Here is an 18,878-nt window from a genome sequence, read left to right as displayed (position 1 = left end):
ATCCAAGTCCATATTCAAACATTCAAACTCTTTCAGTTTTTTAAGAGAAATTTCAACAAGTTTCTTATATTTCTCAACCAATTTGTTGGATTTATTGAGCTTAGCAATCAACTCATCATTTTCACAAAATAACTTGCTCAAATTCTTTTGAAACTTCTTAGTCTTTTTCTTTAAGAGTTTGTCATTTGGAATATCAACAACAGCAAATGATTCAAGTAAAATGTCATCACAATCATGAGGATAAACACTCATAGAGACATTTTCACAAACACATGGCATGTTACAATCAACAACATCCATAGAAGCATACAAAGCATTATCCATGGCAATACACACAAAGGGTCAAAGATCACACTTAAGTATTTAAACCACAATAAGTGTACCCGCTCTAATACCAATTGAAAGCTCAAAAAACGTGTTGAAAACACAATAGCTGTTTAGACCCTCAATTAAAAGATTACGGTTAGATTGCTTTTACTCTAACTTATCTAAGTGCGAAACACGAGTAAATGAAATGCAAACAACCGATACTACTCTAGTGCATAAACATGAACAACCAACAATAAAAGTAAAGCACAAGAGTAAGGGAAGAGAGATGCAAACACAAAATAACACGCCAAAGTGTTATCGAAGAGAAAACCGAAGAACTCGACGAAAAACCTCTCTGCCACCCTCCAAGCGGTAATCGATCCACTAGACAATCAGTTGAGATACATGAGTTAGCAAGAGACCCTCCAAGCCTAATCTACTCGATGTACCTAAGCCCTCCAAACTCCTACTCCAACAAGACTTCTAGAAACCGTGTCTTGTCTAGCTTTTTGAATCCTGCAATACGCCCGATTGCATCCACTAAGCCTCACCGACTTCTTTTGGCAAATCCCGAATTTATGCTATAATATATGTAAATATTCTTCAAAACTATCTTAAATAAAACACTGCAACATTCTTCGTGCATCACACAGGCAACTTACTAATTCCAATAAATTATTTAAAACACATGGAAACAAGTATGTATAGTCATAATTAGGTATACCGAGGCCAGTATAGCCCTTCTCAATTAGGCACGTGTACTTTTTTTTTTTTGGAGAAAGAATATGTACTTCATTTATACATAACTAGTGGATTTTATTCTTTATCTGGCTTCATCACATAAAGTGTAACAATATTTGTGGAACAATTTTTAGGCTTAATTTCAAAAATATTTGACGACTCTTCTACAATAGTGTTGATAAAAATATGCAAGTTAAGGTTATTTTGAGGTGGAGAGTTGAAGAGTTTTATTTGAAAGTCTTTTTACGGTAAGCTACTATAGAGGAAGGGATCAATTCATGTTTCAAGTGAAAATATGGAGGACCAAGCTCCTATGCAAGTGCCATACGGTCAGAAGGTTTTGTGCGAACCGAGTAAAAGTGCTATTCATACCCCTATAACTAAGCGTGTGGACCCATTAGTGGGACAAGGTTTTTCTCTAGCTTGGAGAGAAACTTTTCAAACTCTCTCTATAATTTTTTATTGGATGTGAAATTTGAAAATTAAACTATTGGATTATATCTTTATGTTTTTAACACGCATATCAAATTTCATTCAAATCAAATATTGTTTATTATTTAATCAATAAACTTATATTTTATGCATAATTTTATATCACAAAACTTGAAATTTAAACACTTGATTAAATACATAGTTATTGATTTTTGATTTTCTTGAAATTTTGCAAGCATAGAAGATATACTAAGAACATGTGATCCAACGGTTAAATTTTCAAAATTAACACCCAATAAAAAATATATGAGGAATGATAAGGGTAATTACGTAATTCACCCACGATGAGGCAAAAGGCGACGGTCCCAATAAACCCGCCAGCTTTGCTCAGAAGAGACGACAATGGCATAAAGCCTACTGTTCCACCTCGAAGCTGATGACATCACCTTGGATGACAAAATAGGAAGTTGACAGGGAGAAGCTGAAGGGGATATGTAAACCTTTGACAGGTCTGATGTGGCCTTGCTTGGTCTCTACGCATGCTTGTATAAGGAAACATCTTGTGCCCCATGCTTAACCCTAATCAAGAACTCCCACAAAGAAAGTATTCTGCAAGATATGCAAATTAAAGAGGTTCTCTCCTATAAGGATAGGTCTTGAGAAAGCCCAGTGGTGGATGTCAACCATACGCTACTATAAAAATCCCAAGACCCTCACAACAAAGGTACGCATAATTTACCCCAGCTCTAGCACTCTAGAGTTCTGAAAAAGTTCTGATTTAACCTTCGAAGGGTCTTTGACCGGTACCACACCGATACCCTCCTAGGGTTTTCTTTGTTATTATTTCGCAGGCCTTGTTTCGAGCACGTGAATGTTGTGCGGCTTACTGACAATTTTTGACATCATCAGTTGGTGCCGTCTATGGGAAACTGCGATTTGTAAGCCATACTATCACCTCAAAGACAAAGAGTTGCATGGTGCTCACTCGCTCGATGGCAACCACCAATGACGTTCAAGGAGATGAACCACGCACGACCGCCCTCGAGAGATAGGTTCAAACTCTCGCTACTTCCTTGGAGCACCTCACCAAACAAAACCACGACCTAAAAGAACAGTTGCGCCAAAAGAATGTAGACCTTAATACTCAGGAGGAAGACCAAGAAAGCACAAGTGCTGAGAGAAGGAACCAAGATGGGCCGGAAGGAAGCAACGCCCCAAGCAGGCCAAAACGACAAGACATGAGCCGTCCATCCATCACCGATACGGTTCCACCTCACATAGTCGCCGAGATGCAGATGATGAAGGAACGGATGGACTTTATGATGAATGCCCTTAGAGGACGGGTGTCTAGAGACCTTGATGACTTGGTCCATTAAACTGATTCGCCATTCATAGCGTCCGTCACTTCATTCCCCCTTCCACCAAAGTTTCGTATGCCGCAGGTGGAAAATTATGACCGGAAGTCTTTGCAAGACCTTGATGCACCTACAAGGGGTACTAGACTAGATCATGTGTAGAGCCTTCCCTACCATGCTGAAGGGATCTACAAGGATCTGGTTTAACAGGCTGATGCCCAACTCCATTGGTACCTTCAAAGAGTTAAGCACCTAGTTCACCTCACACTTCGTCGGAGGACATAGGTATAAAAAGTCCACTACATGCTTGATGAACATTAAACAACGGGAGGATGAGACACTGAGATCCTACATCACCCACTTTAACAAAAAGGCTCTCTCGATCGATGAAGCTGACGACAAAATACTCGTGGCTACCTTCACGAACGGACTATGGAAGGGTAAGTTCCTGTTTTCCCTATATAAGAACGACCCAAAAACTATGTTAGATATGCTATACCGGGCAACCAAGTACATGAAAGCAGAAGATGCATTGCTGGCCCGAAGAGAGAGGCCTAAGAAGAGGGAAAGACAAGAAGATGCACGATAGAATAGGGGGCGAAAGATAGCTAGGACCGGAGAATGATAGGAGGTCGGGTGCTCCAAAACCCCCGTGGGGAAGTTCACGAGTTTCACCCCGCTGACTATCCTAATTGACCAAGTCTTAATGCAAATCAAAGACGAAGGGGCTCTGACATTTTCCGATAAGTTGAAGGGAGATCCCAATAGAAGATCTAGAGACAAGTATTGTCGAGTCCACCGTGATTACAGCCATGACACAGCTGACTATTACGACTTAAAGCAACAAATTGAAGCACTTATACGGCAAGGAAAGCTGTAGAGGTTCGTTAGCAGAGAGAGGGCGGACCCACCTCAAGAGCAGGCTCGCCGACGGGAGAATGAGCATCCTAGGCCACCCATAAGAGATATAAGAATGATTGTAAGGGGCACGACGGCTATTGGGTCGTCCAAAAAGGCCCACAAGACTTACCTCAAGATGGTTCAGAACGTCCAGCTGACGGGTTCTGTACCAAAGATGGCGTGGATAGATAACCCCGTCATCTAATTCTTGGAAGAAGATGTCCGACGTCTTCACCACCCACATGACGATGCATTTGTTGTCACCATACGAGTAGGGGAGTACAACACGAACCGGGTTCTGGTCGATAATGGTAGCTCAACTAACATCCTTTACTACCCAGCATTCCAACAGATGAAGATTGATAGAGAGCAAATGGTTCTAACAAACGCTCCGCTCATTGGATTTAAAGGAACAAGGGTGTTCCTGCTTGGTACAGTCACCTTTATCCGTGACGGTGGGAGACTACTGCCAGCAAATCACTAAGGATGTAACATTCCTTGTAGTCGACTGCTCGTCCGCTTACAATGCCATCCTGGGACGACCTACCCTCAATTCATGGAGAGTTGTAACCTCTACCTACCACTTAATGATCAAATTCCCTACAGATTATGGAGTAGGGAAGTTGTGTGGAAACCAGGTGGTTGCGCGCGAATGCTATATAGCTATGATGGAGATGGATGACTACCTCCAGGCCATGACCATAGAAGAACACCAAATGGTGACAGAGCTTGTCAAAAGGCTCGAAGAGGTACTTTTCGACGTCTCCATGAATGATCGAGCAAGGAGGATTGGTACCCTCACCAGCCAGACGGTTTGCCAAGCACTGACAACTTTTCTTAAAGATAACTGGGATGTATTTGCTTGGAGCCATGAAGACATGCCGGGAATAGACCCTTTGGTCATGGTGCATAGACTAAACATGTTGCCCTCCTTTACACCCATCCGTTAGAAGAAGCGGGTATTTGCCTTAGAATGAGACCAAGCTATAGCGGAAGAAGTTCACAAGCTATAAGAGGTAAACTTCATTAGGGAGGTTTACTACCCTGACTGGCTGGCAAATGTGGTAATGGTCAAGAAAACCAATGGGAAATGGAGAAAGTGCATAGACTTCACTGACCTAAACAACGCATACCCCAAAGATATTTACCCCCTCCCGCGGATTGATGTCCTAGTTAACTCTACGGCCCAACACTAGTTATTAAGCTTTATGGATGCTTTTTTGGGTTATAACCAGATCAGAATGGATGAAGTAGATCAGGAGAAGACTTTATTCGTTACTAGCTAGGGCCTCTTTTGCTATAAAGTAATGCCATTTGGCCTAAAAAATGCGGGCGCGACGTATCAGAGGCTTATGAACAAGATGTTCACACAGTAGATTGCGAGAAATGTCTAGGTCTATGTTGACGACATGCTAGTGAAAAGCCGAAAGGAGGAAGATCACTTGGAGGATTTTAAGGAAACATTCGACACCCTTCTTTCCTACAACATGAAGCTCAACTCAGGTAAGTGTGCCTTTGGAGTGATGGCAAGAAAGTTCCTTTGATTCATGGTGTAGAGGGGTATTGAGGCCGAACTAGATAAGATCTGGGCCATAATAGAAATGGCACCCCCAAGGATCGTGAAAGAAGTGCAAAGCCTCAATGGCAAAAATAGCAACACTGAACAGGTTCATGTCAAGGGCAACAGATAAGTGTCTACCTTTCTTTTGCATGCTGAAGAGATCTTTTGAATGGACGACCGAGTGTTAACAAGCATTCGAGGATCTGAAGATGTACCTCTCGTCCCTTCCGTTGCTGAGTCCTTCCCAGCCCCGGGAAGAACTATTCCTCCACTTAGTAGTATCCTCGGCGGCCGTCAGCGTAGCCTTGGTCAAGGAAGAAGACAAGGTACAGAATCCCATGTACTACACAAGTCAAGCACTCTGAGGCACAGAAGAAAGATACCCACCAATGGAGAAGTTCGCCTTCCCTTTAGTTACAGCAGCTCGTAAGCTCAAGCCATACTTCTAGGCTTACACGGTGATTGTCTTGATTGACAAACCCCTAGGGCGAGTAATGGGCAATCCTGAAGCTGCTAGATGAATGGCATTATGGGTAATAGAGTTGAGTGAGTTCGACATATAGTACCACTCGCGCATTGCCATTAAAGGACAGGTGGTCACCGACTTCATTGCGAAATTCACCAACATAAAATGCTAGGGGGTAGGAGAGTACCCTTAGCCTTCCAAGTATGAAGGTCATTGTTAATGAGCTGTGAAACCATAAGTGGGGGTTCAGCAGTTAAAACTTACTCGGATTTGGGTTGGGGCTTGAATTCTAGAATCTAAGGAACCTATGGATCTTGCCAAATATTGATAAATGTCCCATCTCCGATGGTCTAGGGTATACCTTTTTCTATGATCTTTTTGGAACTTTCAATGGCTTTCCAAGTGAGGTTGTTGTCATGGTGGATTGGCAATTGCTTTGGTTTTGTGGGTTATTTATTTATTTTTTTGTTGGTGATTGCTGGGATGTGTGTGGTAGTGGGGTGGTGGTTGTTTGGGTGGGTTTCAGTGTTGGTTGTTTTGGTGTTAGGTTTTTGTGGTGGTTAGGTTAGGATTGGTTGCTAGGTTTTAGTGGTGGGTCGTTTTGGTGGTTCTCTCTTTCTCTATGATTTTGGTGGTTATTGGTGGTGGTAATGGGCTGCAAGGATGATGGTTGCTGAGGTTGTTTTTTTTTTTTCTTCGCTATGAGGTTTGATTTTTGGGATGGGTATTGACTGTGGTGCTAGTGATTAGTGGTGGAAAATTTTTTTTGGGTAATTTTGGTGCTGAAGAACTGGTGTTTGTGGTTGAGTTTTGGTGGAAGGTGGTTATACAGGTTTACTAGAGAGAGAGAGAGAGAGAGAGAGAGAGAGAGAGAGAGAGAGAGAGAGAGAGAACTATGCGAACCCAAGCTAACCAAAAAACACTAAGGTGTGAGGCGAAGAAAGAGCCTCGTTGTGGGACACCTGAGGAAAGAACAGGCTAGGGGTGTACCAGGGGTCCCATAAAGGGAAGGCCGGGCGATCTACAACCTCCTGCATCTTGCCCTATGCTGACCCTGAAGAATCCTCGCCTTCAGAAGGAGTGGGAGAACGCTCCTTCCTTTTTGTGAAAAAGAAGAAGCCATGGAATAATGGTGCAACAAGAATGTTAAAGGAGTCTAGGACAAAAAAAAAAGAAGGGATGAAGGAAGAACTAAGAGGAAGAAGTTGAGTTTGAAAAGAAAAATATCTCTGGAAGCGAAAAGATGGCTTGAGGTGATTGCAATAATGGCGCAGAGAAAATTGGAGAAGATGAAGTATAGGAAAACGCGCCAATTGCCAATATTCAATTTATAAGAAAAAGTTATTGTCATATATCAATGGAGTTACGAGAAATGTAAAAAGTGGAGGGGAAAGTTTACTCAGACATTTAATTGCCACGTTTCGTGGAAAGCGAGGGAGTTACAAAAGGAGTGGGATACATGAAAAAATTAGGACGCTAGAGGATAATGTAAAGGAGTAGGACCCTAAGAAGCAGAGAGAGGGGATCTCGAAACTGGCTGAGACAATAAGTGAAAATATTCTTACAGAAATCAAGAGGCTTGTCTACTCACGCGTGGGCCGCAGGCAACCCATGAGCTCAGGGGGCTAAATGTTGAGGTCCAAAATATCACAATATTGCATCAAAGCCCAAAACAATACAAAGGATTGAAGTCTAGGAACCATTTGGGCTTTCAATGCAAAGGGAAGGCCCAAATCCATTCAAAGTCAATGGGAAGGGACCCAAGCCCATGAATAGGCAAGCTTTGGGTCTCACTAAACAAAGAAAAGAAGAAGTTCAGCCTAGCCCTCAAGGAAGAAAATCACTGGGGAGCCTAGGGAGAAAGCTAAACCAAGATAATTGGGAATCCCAAAAGCCTGGGATCCTCAGGATATGCAGCATGGCCAGGTTGAGACTAAGACAACTCAAGGGGGCATGCCTAGAAACATAAAGAACGAGATCAAATATGTCCCATCAGCCACCCAATGATGCAGAAAATGAACAGAAGGCTTAGGAACCAACAACTCATGAATAAGGGTTTGGTACCTTAGGGTACCTAGAAAGATGGACCATGAAGGAAGGTCGTTGGGGATCTTTCAGCCTGTTAGAAAGAAATCAGCCCATTTAGGAAAAATGAAAAAAAGGAAAGCAGCCAAAAGGTGGGTTTGAAAAGGTGGAATCTAAAAGTTTAGGAAACAGAAAGATCAAAGGTCAGCCCTTTAAGACTCCCCAGAACAAGAAAGTCAGCTAGGGGCTTTTGAAGAAGGAACCTCTAAAGAGGGAAATAGTGAGAAAATAAGGAAGGGACCAGCTACCAATGTTGCTGACACAACATTGGTTATGGTACCTAGGGCAGCAAATGGAGGGAATTAGTGGTACCCTAAAAGCCCTAGGATGGTACTATAAAATGAGGGGCAGGCAATAGTGAAAGGCATTCAGCAACAGTGAATTAGAGGAAAAGATCATTGAGAAAACTCTGTTAGAATTCAAAAAAGAGAAAAGAAAGGGAAAGCACTGTCCGGGATCCTTAAATAGCCACTAGAGAATACATTTGGATTCAAAGAGATTCAAACTTCGCAAGTCTTAGAGGCCTGAAGAGCCATCTAAGTCTGTGATTTTTGAATTTTTTTGGACCTTGTAACACATCCTAGTGAGCATGATGTATTACAAACTTAAGATAACAATGAAACATTCCATATTATCCTAAGGATCCCTAACATTTTATTTTGCTTTTCTTTATCATATATCATTCTTTACTGTTCCTTGCTGTTCAATGCGTATATGTTTTCTATATGTTAGTATGTATGTGTTGTAGGATCCGCGCATTGTGCAGAACTTGGTTTGAAATCAACCAAACTTGGCTGCGGTGAACCAAGCCCAGTCCCTTAAAACATAAAGCATTGGGCCCAGGATCCCTGTTTGCTACTTGGGCCTGTGTGTTGTTTCACTAAAAAAAAAAAAAAAAAGAACCCACACAGGGGTATGTGCCTAAACCTAATTAGTTTTATCTTCCTTCTTGCTATAAGTAACAAGAAGAATTATTGATTCGTGTGAGAAGTATTAATTTTACAGGATTAGATTGATTATGATGTGTGTCACTAATATGTCTTATTATGTATCTATTTGTAGTGTACATTGTGATGAGTGATCACATTATAATAAAAATATGCACCCTCACATTCAATATTATTATTATTATTATTATTTTGAGAATCCACTTTTATAACCACTTTGTGGGATGATGTTGCTTCACTAAGAGCACTAACATCCGAGGATGCATACGGGTCTCTATTTTACACCGTAAAAACCTACTTTGTTTATTTTATTATCTCATTTTACAACTCATTCAATATCCTAGTTTCTATTTTTACATACAACCTCTTAAAATAATATAAACTATAACATTAAATAATATAAACAATTCAATTCTCTCTCTCTCTCTCTCTCTCTCTCCCTCTCTCCCTCTCTCTCTCCAGTAAACCTGTATAACCACCTTCCACCAAAACTCAGCTACAAACACCAATTCTTCAGCACCAAAATTACCCAAAAAAATTCAATATCCTAGTTTCTATTTTACATACAACCTATTAAAATAATATAAACTATAACATTAAATAATATAAACAATAATATAAACAATTCAATTCTCNGAAGTCAATACAGTGCCCACTCTCTTGCTAGATTTGCTAGGAATGTCCATGATGAACTGTACTGGATGGAGGAGTTCCCCCCCCCCCCCCCCACCAGCATTACATGCATTGTACAAGACTCCTTATTTAGTGAATGGATGAATGTCGCTTCCGGTCTCCCAAAAAAAAAAAAAAAAGTAAAAAATTCGTTAGAACTTATGCATGGACACTTTATTTGGGATGTCGTAGTCGTGTCGAACACGTGTTATAACCATGTCCAATCTACCATATCGTGTTATAATTTTTCAATAATTGCTTATATCGCCATATCGTATGCGTACCCATACCTATACCTGTATTCATGTTGCATCCTAAGTTACTATTGCAATTTTGTTTAATCTTACAAAATAGTAGTATAGGACATCAATGATTTGATTACAACAAAAATGAAAATTTTTGTATGGAAAACAACTACCCTAATATAATAAGAATAAATGGAAAAAGAATCATTCTGAATGAGTGGACAATGTAGCAGGAGAGAGGCTACCAGGGTTGTCCTCGCAAAGAGCCAGGGCCCTCTCCAAATTGCCAACAATGTCACTTATGTTAGGCCTCTCCTTCCCCTCCAAATGCACACAATGCATAGCAGTGTAAGCTACTAACCGAACTGCCTCAGCCTCAGTCACCTCCGGCAGCCCAACCCTCTTATCCAAAACCTTTTGTAGCTGCCCCGCCAATATTAGCGGCCCTGCATACTCCACCACGCCCATAGGTCCTGTCCCATCCTCTTCATTCTTGAACACAGCTCTTTTACCTGTTAAGAGCTCTAACAAGACCACCCCTAAGCCATAAACATCACTCTTTGCTGTCAAAACGTTTAATACATAGTACTCAGGATCTATGTATCCAACTGTCCCAACCGCCTGGGTTGACATGGACTCATGTTCAGATTCTGGCCTTATTAGTGACAATCCAAAGTCTGACACTCTTGCAGTCCAATTTGCATCTAAGAGTATATTTGAGGACTTGATGTCTCTATGAATTATGGGTGGCACCGCGTAGTTGTGCAGATATTCAATTCCCCTAGCTGCGTCTAATGCAATTTTGATCCTCATATTCCAAGAATTCCAAATGCTGCTACTTCTATTAATGTTGAGCTTGTTATGCAAATGATCATGGAGTGAACCATTGCTCATGTACTCATAAACCAAAAGCCTCTCATCCTTTTCTTCGCAGAATCCAATTAACCCCACTAAGTGCTTATGGTTAAGCCGAGATAACAATGCCAATTCAGCATCAAATGCACTTTCTTTTTCCTGGAATTTCTTTGTTTTGATAGAAGTTTCTCCCCTTTTAATCGCAACTTCACGGCCATCTGCAAGCTTGCCTTTGTAAACAATACCAAAGCTCCCTGCACCAATCTTGTTTTCCAATGAGAAGTTGTCGGTGGCAGTGGAAAGCTCTGCGAAAGAAAATATCTGAGTCTTGTCCGCATGCTTATATGATGTTGATGACCCACTTCTCTGTCTCAATATCCTGGGGCTTTGACTCTTGCTGGAATCTGAACTTGAAGTTGGGACGTTAGAACCAATTTGAGGCATAGCAGCAGTATCTACATTGGCCTCAATAGTTGTGGGTTGCACAGAATCATGAGTATTCTTGCGCAAGAAAGAGCGTAGTCCAGCCCATAAGCAAAAGACAACTGTGCAAATGCCCCCAAAAGCCCCCACTGATCCAACAATCACAAACGCCAAGAGAACCTTGTTCCTGGCTATGGTTGCTGTAGGAACTGACTGTGATGATGATGTTATAGGTGGCAATGGCACTGCAACTGGAAGTTGAATCTGGCAAGACTTGCATATATTCCCAGAACCCTCACAGAGAGCCTCAGAATTTGGATATGTACCACACGTGTTACACGAAGCTTGAATGCATGGTCCAGGAATTATCACTCCTAATGGAAGCTCACTTGGCATATTAGACCAACCAGGTCCCCAACAAATCATCGATAAATTACTCGATGTTAACCCGCACGCAAAATCCAAACCTGCAACAATGGACTCAAAGGAAACGTTTTCAATCACATTGCTATCAAATTCAAATCTGTTTTTTCCTCCCCAACATGTCACCAATCCATTTCTTACCTTAATAGCACAAGTAAAATTTTCTCCCAATGCCAAACCAGAAAACTCATAAGCGGAACTAAAAGGAACATCCAGTTGACCAGAACCATTGTTCCCTTTGCAAACCAAAATCCCAGTCATTGTCAAACCACAAGCATGAGACTTTCCAGCAACTAAGGTTGACATTGTCACATTCCCGAACTGTCTCTGAATCTCGGCGCCAATATTACCATTACCCCAACATAAAACCGTGCAATTGTTCTTCAAAATCCCACATGAAAACCCACTTCCAGATGTGATTGCACGAAACCTTAATGCTTCTCCAGGTGATGGAAATTTAGAACCATTATTCCCTCTCCAACAATTGATCATACCAGAGTTGACCTCTCTAGCACAAACTTGAGCATCACCAACAGCTAGATCGGTCATTTTAATCGTCTCATTGTGATATATACGTTTTGGATTAAAGCTTGAGTTAGATGAGCTAGTATCCCAGCATATGAGGCTAGAGCCGCCAGACCTGAGGCCGCAGAAGAAGCTGCGACCACCTGAGACGGCTTCAAAGGAGATGTTTGGTTGGATTGAAATGATTTGGCCATTTTGGTAGCATTGGATTCTCTGGGTAGGCTCAGCAGCAATGATACCACAGACAGTAGCAGTGCCATAGGTGATGGTCGTGGTGGAGGCTGAGCCGAGGCTGTAAACAACAGTTTGTAGCAAAAAAGATATCAATGTGGTAAGTGTGACGGTGATAGCGAGTGAAAAGGGTGAGATTGTCATTTGAAAGAATGTGACACTCGCAGTTTTTTCTTCTTCATTGAGAGAAGAGACAGAGACAGAGTTGAGGAAGAAGAAGGAAAAATAAAAAATAATGGGAATGACAAAGACTCTAAGCGAGTAAAATAAACGACTATGATGACTAGGAAGAAAATAGCTGTGTGATCCCGTGAATTTGGTGATGACATTATTTTTTTTTTTTTAGGGCTTAACAAGTGGTGGTTTTAAAGTTTTATGTATTTCTAGAACTTATACTAAGTAACCCTGTAGTGATAGCCAGCAAATATTCAGTAGGTAATCACTAATTGTCAATGCTGTCACAGGGTTATGAAATTGCTGAATGAAAAACACGGTAAACCTAATTGTCATTGGAAACCAATCTAGTTTGTATTCGATAAGTAATTGGGTTGAAAATTTGAAAGTTTTTAAGGACATGCAGTGCATTGCAGCGAAAGCTCAAACTTGGACTCCTTTGAACTATTAGGATAAAAGCTGCCCGGAACAGCTTACATTTGGCCCCACTTTTTAATTTAAACTTTAAAAATAAACTAGAACAATGGAAAGGACTTTTTAATGTTAAAAACTGAGTTATCTTTCACTGTTAAATAGATGTTGGTTTTTAATGTTGAAACTTCAAACATCATCTTTTTTTTTTTTTTTTTAATATGAAGGAAATGATCATTAGTTTCAAACATGTGCGGACCACTGAACTTGAACTCTACCTGAAAATTTTCAAACATAATAATTGGAAAGACTTTAACTGACGTGTTAGAAAACCATTCATATACAGCAATAGTAAAATACAGAAATCATAAGTTTTATGACTGAATGACACAGAAAATTGACAATGTTGCTTGTCATCACCTCGTGACACTCCTCGACAAGGAAATCATTGACTTGCCGAGTAATGTTTTCAATAGTTCCTCGACAAATTTGGTACGAATTTTGAGATTCTGTAAAAGATATTGTGAGCACAAAAGTTTCATGTTAGCTAAACAACTATTGAAATTGATTCACAATAAGCTTGATTCAAACACAAAATCTTCTCTACTTTGATGGAAAGAAAGATTGAATTACATTTATAATGGAAGTACGATAAATCTTTTGACTATAAGCTTGTTCGAGACTCTTTGTTCTTCATATTCAAAGCTTTCTGGGTAGAAATTCTCCGAGATCTTAGAGGCTTGAATCTATAGAGTTTTAATGAGTTGGGGATTTTTGATATTTCTAGAGGCTTTTTGAACTTGATTACATTACAGCTTCGTGGTTTTAAAGAATGATTTGAATAAATACATCTTTGAATAATTTTGAGGTAGAAATTCTACAGCATTTCCATGCTCCAAAGATTTGTTATCAATAAGCTAGGTGATATCTCTATTTACTTTACAGTAATCTTCTCAATATGACTTTAAATTAATCTTTTTGAAAATGTCCATGGATAATTATCTCTAGTTTTATTTATTTTATTAAGAATAATATCAACTAATCTCATTGGAAGATTTATCTCCATCTTGTAGGTCCAAATGACACATGACAATTTTTAATTTGTCAATATGATGTCAGCTTAGATAACACATGGTCGTAGTAGTAGTTGATTTGTTTTATTTAATTAAGTTAGTGGTATATAAATTTAGGATTTGTTACTAAATTTTTACGTGGCTTTTTTTTTCACTTCCAACAAATACATTTTTTTTTAAATCACGGTGTGAAGAGAAAATTTGACATTAGGCACTAAATTAGGACCTCAATGTTTTTAAAGTTGCTAGGCTTTTACGACAGCTATGAGATGAGAAGGATAAAGCAGACATAAACATGGGAATAAGTATCAAATCTTCCCTTCCCCACTGTCAAATAGTAACTGTCATCAAGGCAAGTAATGATGTTTGAGAAGACTCAAGGTTGCAACGTGAAAGTGACTTTTTAAGCATGCACTTCAGCAGTTCAGCTGCACAAACTCGTACTCTCTTAACACTCATAGTCTGTTTGGATTGAGGAAAGTAAAGTAGAGTGGCTAAAAATTAGCCTATAATCCAGCCAACTCTACTCTGCCCCCATTTGCTCTCCCCCTCACTCCCCCCTCAATGTAAATTGGTCATCAAGTAACACTTGCTCATTTAAACTCTATAAAAGACCTACCAAAAAACCCATCAATCTCTCAACTAATTTTACCTGTTTTATTCCTCTCTTTACAAATTGACCTCCACATGCTCGACCCACACCAACAGATTCGAATGAACCCATTATTATTGTTTGATGGAATCTCAAACATTAACAACAAAATGCATAAAATTGAACCCCATAATTAAAGCAGAAATCCATGACAGCCAAATGGAGTCAACAAAAATTTTAAATCACAGGAGCTGTGTGAGAGGTTGGGTCTGATGGAGGGATTGGGTGAGAAGAGAGGTATTTAAGAGAGAGGAGCTGGACGAGGATTGTAGTGAAAGTAGTTAGAGAGAGTGTGACTGTATAAACTATAAAGCATTATAGTTTGACTCAAACAGTGTTATTCATGAATTTCTAAAATCACCTCTAGTTTAAGCCAGTTAAAAATTGCCCATATTTAAAGTACGGTAAAGAGGAGAAAAAGGATGGAGGACAGAATTAGAGAATACTGCGAGTGTTCATCTAATTACAAGCAGAAGTTCTCACCATCCGCAGTACATTAGAATGTCTCATGGACAAAATCAACTCCATTTCTACATGAAAATAAAGCATCAAATCTTTTTAGTAAACAAAATACCCAAATTTCTTTGAGGAACATTTCATGCCTCTCTAAAGTCATTTTGATCCAGTGAGTCCAACTTAGGTTTAAACAAGTGCAACATCAAAAGAACAATTCGGCATTGACAAAATAATAACCCAGAAATACTTGCAACAATGTGAAAGCATACAGAGGAGAAAAAGTATTTTCTTATAGATCTTTAACTATTGTTAAGACTTGGAAAGCCGACCAATAAACATCATAAACTTTGAAAAGCTAGGAAACACCAACGCAGTTGGGGGGGGGGGGGGGGGGGGGGGGGGAGGGGGGGGGGGGTGCTGCATCGAAGTCCAACACAACCCGACGCGGGGTGCGGCCACCGACACAGCTGCCCGCGCGTCGGTGCTGTGTCTGAGCCTTTTTTGTTTTTTTTTGGGATTCGCACCGACTCAATTTTGATTCTCACCGAACCAAGCCGATTTGGCCAAAATCAAGTCATATTGACCGGAGGCCGAAACTGACCAAAACTGCCGAAAAATGCCAAAATCGGCCTTGAATCATGCCGGAACAGCCGAAATCGGCTTTGAATGAGGCCCAAACATCCTAAATCTGTCCTTCCTCAATTTTTATTCTGAATATTTATTGCTTCTTTTGTGTTTTCTTTTTTGTTTTGTGTTTCTTATCTTCTTTCTTTATTTTGTGAACCAAGGCCATAGTAATGTGTTCTTTAAGAATATTTTAATAGTAAAAATATATAGAAAATAAAAATAAAAATATATTTAATAATTTTTTAATCGCCGCACCTGCACCCTACTTTTTCAAAAATTGCTGAGTCCCACACCCGCACCTGAATCCGGAAACACACTCATGCTTCATAGTTGAAAAGTAGTCAACCAGATAACTCAGTACAACAACAACAACAACAAAAATTTTAAAAAAATTAAAAAAAAAATAAAATAAAAGAAGTTAAAACAAGTAACTCATATTAATGGCATTCACATTCCTGATTCCTGAAGGGATATTGACAACGAGCAGCAAAAGCTGGGCAAATAAATAAACATTCCCCTAATAGCATTCACACTGCTTAAGGATATTGACAAAGAGCAACCTTTACTTTGCCACAAATTAACACTCCAACTAGGAGATTGACTTCCTCGGCAGCCTAAATAAAAATCCCAGAAATTCAATGCCTAAATTTCAACAACTCTTGGCATTTTTCCTTAACTACAGACAAGTTAAGCAATTTTAGATACGCCTCCAAATCTGCCCATACATTTTTTTCAATCCAGATAGCAACCTAAATGAGTGTTCTAACATGGACTTTTAGTTCCACAAAAGGACCATAATAGGATAAGAAAATATATATGATAACACTAACTTGGCATGAAGTCCCTTCAACTAAGTTTTGATGTGCGCTCTTACTATTCTTTGTTGTCTGGTTCTCTTACTGCTGAGTTTCCTTTGTCTTTGCTTGGGAGAGTATTTGGTATGTAAAAGTACTTAAAAGGGTGTCCTTATTATGGACAGCAGCTTGGGATGGGATACTTACCATTGATAATCTTCTTAAGTGAGGCCAATCCCTCATCAATCGGTGTTGTATGTGTCGATTTGATGGGGAATCTATGGATCACCTATTGTTACATTGTCAGTTCGCTCAAGCTCTATGGAATGAAATTTTTTTGGCGCTTGGAATCCAGTGAGTGATGCTGGAGACTGTTATTTCTCTCCTTTTTGCATGGCAAAATTGGATGGGAAAGAACCGGTCACAAATCTGGAATATGGTTCCAGGTTGTCTGATGTGGTTAATTTGGCAGGATAGCAATACCCTTACCTTTGAAGATAAAGAGAGATCTTTAGGTCTCTCAAAATCTCTTCTTTTTGGTACTCTGTTTCAGTGGTCTAGAATTTGGGGTTACACACAATGAATTTCTATTCATGCTTTCTATCAGGTTAATCTTTGAGTTCTATGTATTTGTTTCAAGTTCAGAGTGTTCACCATCGTGATCATTATACTTTTTTATTACCCATATAAAATATATATATTTAAAAACCAAAAAAAAAAAAAATTCAATTTAAGAAAGAAGCACAACCAGTTGAGGGGAAAATAAAATACACTTCATTTTTCGGTTACACATTTTCACAAACAATTGGTAGTCAACACAAATGCAACATCATCACCAAAATTACCAAATTCCAACTCCTCACAACACCACCAAATTAAAAAGAACAGAAAATTTTCAAATTAAGCTACAAACCCATACAATAATTTCATTGCTAATCCATAATACTGATGTGTACCCCAAACCTAGAACCTAGCCAAAGCCAGAAATTAAACTAAATTCTCATAACCCAAAAACCAAGAACCTCATATCAAAAATTCACCTTCTTGAGATGCAATTAGAGAGAGAGACATGCATTTGCTACTTCGATTTCATAAACCCCATTGGGAGTTTCCTTGATCCAGCAGCCATGGCTCCTCAATCACTCAAGGAATCAAAGAGATGAAAGAGTAATTTTGATGGCTTGAATTTATTTAAAAAAGCTAAAGTGCCTAATCTTTTCTTGTGAACTATTGTAACTTTCACAGAAATTGGTTGGCTCCTAACAAGTGAGTTTGTTGTATGCAAGAACCGGAGGGAAGACTATCTAAATTTTGGCAAAATCTGCGGATGGTTAGGGCTTATTGGAATGCTCTTAGTTAGTGAATAAGGAAGCTCATATGTAGCAGTCTAATCATTCTGTATGTGGTGAAAAAGGGGGGTGGGGGGGATGTGGAGATCCAATTGATACCATTTAAAATAAAATAAAAAAGAAGAAGAGTCAAATGTATAGCAAAGATAGCCAGAAAACAGGAATGTCATACCAATGAGCTATAGCTTAACTGGTACTTCCTCCTTCCATAATAATAGGACTAAGGGTGAGGTTGCAATTTCAAGATCCACTAAGTGCATGTGTAACTTATCAAAAAAAAACAAAAAAGGAGTGCCATACGCCACTCATCCAGGAATGCATAACCATGAGTGTAAGATTATATAAAACTTAGTTTCATTAAAAGTTCAAAGGTAATAATGTAATCTTGCGTTGATTGTAGTTGGCTAATAAAAAAAAGAAGAAGAGTCAAATGTTAGGCAAAGATAGCCAGAAAACAGGAATGTCATACCAATAAGCTATAGCTTAACTGGTACTTCCTCCTTCCATGATAATAGGACTAAGGGTGAGATTGCAGTTTCAAGACCCACTAAGTACACGTGTAACTTATCAAAAAAAAAACAAAAAAGGAGTGTCATACGCCACCTTTTTTTTTTTTTGATAGATAGTGTCATACGCCGCTTATCCAGGAATGAGTGTAAGATAATGCAATCTTGCAGTGATTGTAGTTGGGTTTTAAGAGAGAGAGAGAGAGAGAGAGAGAGAGAGACAGGAAAAATAAATAAAAAATAAAAACCCAAGGAACAGGACAATTGGCTGGGGACTCGGCTCATGAAGCAGAGATTACCAATTCAAATCTCCCCTTCCCCCTCCCATAGGGGCAAAAACGTATTTTTAAATAAAATAAAAATAAAAAAGCTCAATTGTTTTTTAAGTTGACCTTAAAAATGAGCATATTGGAATGAAAATGTTCCATGATTTGGATCAAGCAGTCTGAATCATGGTTCACTAGAATAACAATGAATTATGGTAACTCTGAGAGCATCCATTGATTCTGCCAGGTCTTATTAGTTTTTAAAGAGAATATATTCATATAGATATGCTATTGGTACAATGACTATAAAGTCAAAAACAGAAATCTCTTAAACCAGTTGAGCCAATGAGAATAATTGCTACTGCAGTGAATATACGGCATGTCAAATTGGACATCTGAA

At 39.3% G+C, this 18,878-nt stretch overlaps 1 protein-coding gene across 1 annotated transcript; it reads right to left on the bottom strand.

The window, feature by feature from the left end:
- Nucleotides 1-9,776: 9,776 nt before the first annotated feature.
- LOC111994582 (putative serine/threonine-protein kinase-like protein CCR3) lies at nucleotides 9,777-12,637 on the bottom strand. Its single transcript, XM_024026472.2, has one exon. It carries the CDS (start codon nucleotides 12,312-12,314, stop codon nucleotides 9,918-9,920), a length of 2,397 nt encoding a protein of 798 aa, XP_023882240.1. The 5' UTR covers nucleotides 12,315-12,637; the 3' UTR covers nucleotides 9,777-9,917.
- Between the last annotated feature and the right edge of the window lie 6,241 nt (nucleotides 12,638-18,878).

This window comes from Quercus suber, unplaced genomic scaffold (assembly GCF_002906115.3).
Source record: "Quercus suber isolate HL8 unplaced genomic scaffold, Cork oak 2.0 scaffold_15, whole genome shotgun sequence".
Taxonomy (NCBI): Eukaryota; Viridiplantae; Streptophyta; class Magnoliopsida; order Fagales; family Fagaceae; genus Quercus; species Quercus suber.
The sequence above is the reverse complement of the archived record's forward strand: the minus strand, read 5'-3'. Positions and strand labels throughout refer to the sequence as shown.

What these genes read in the sequence shown, in the direction of transcription:
- LOC111994582 (XM_024026472.2), bottom strand. Translation starts at nt 12,314, where the DNA reads ATGACAATCTCACCCTTTTCACTCGCTATCACCGTCACACTTACCACA.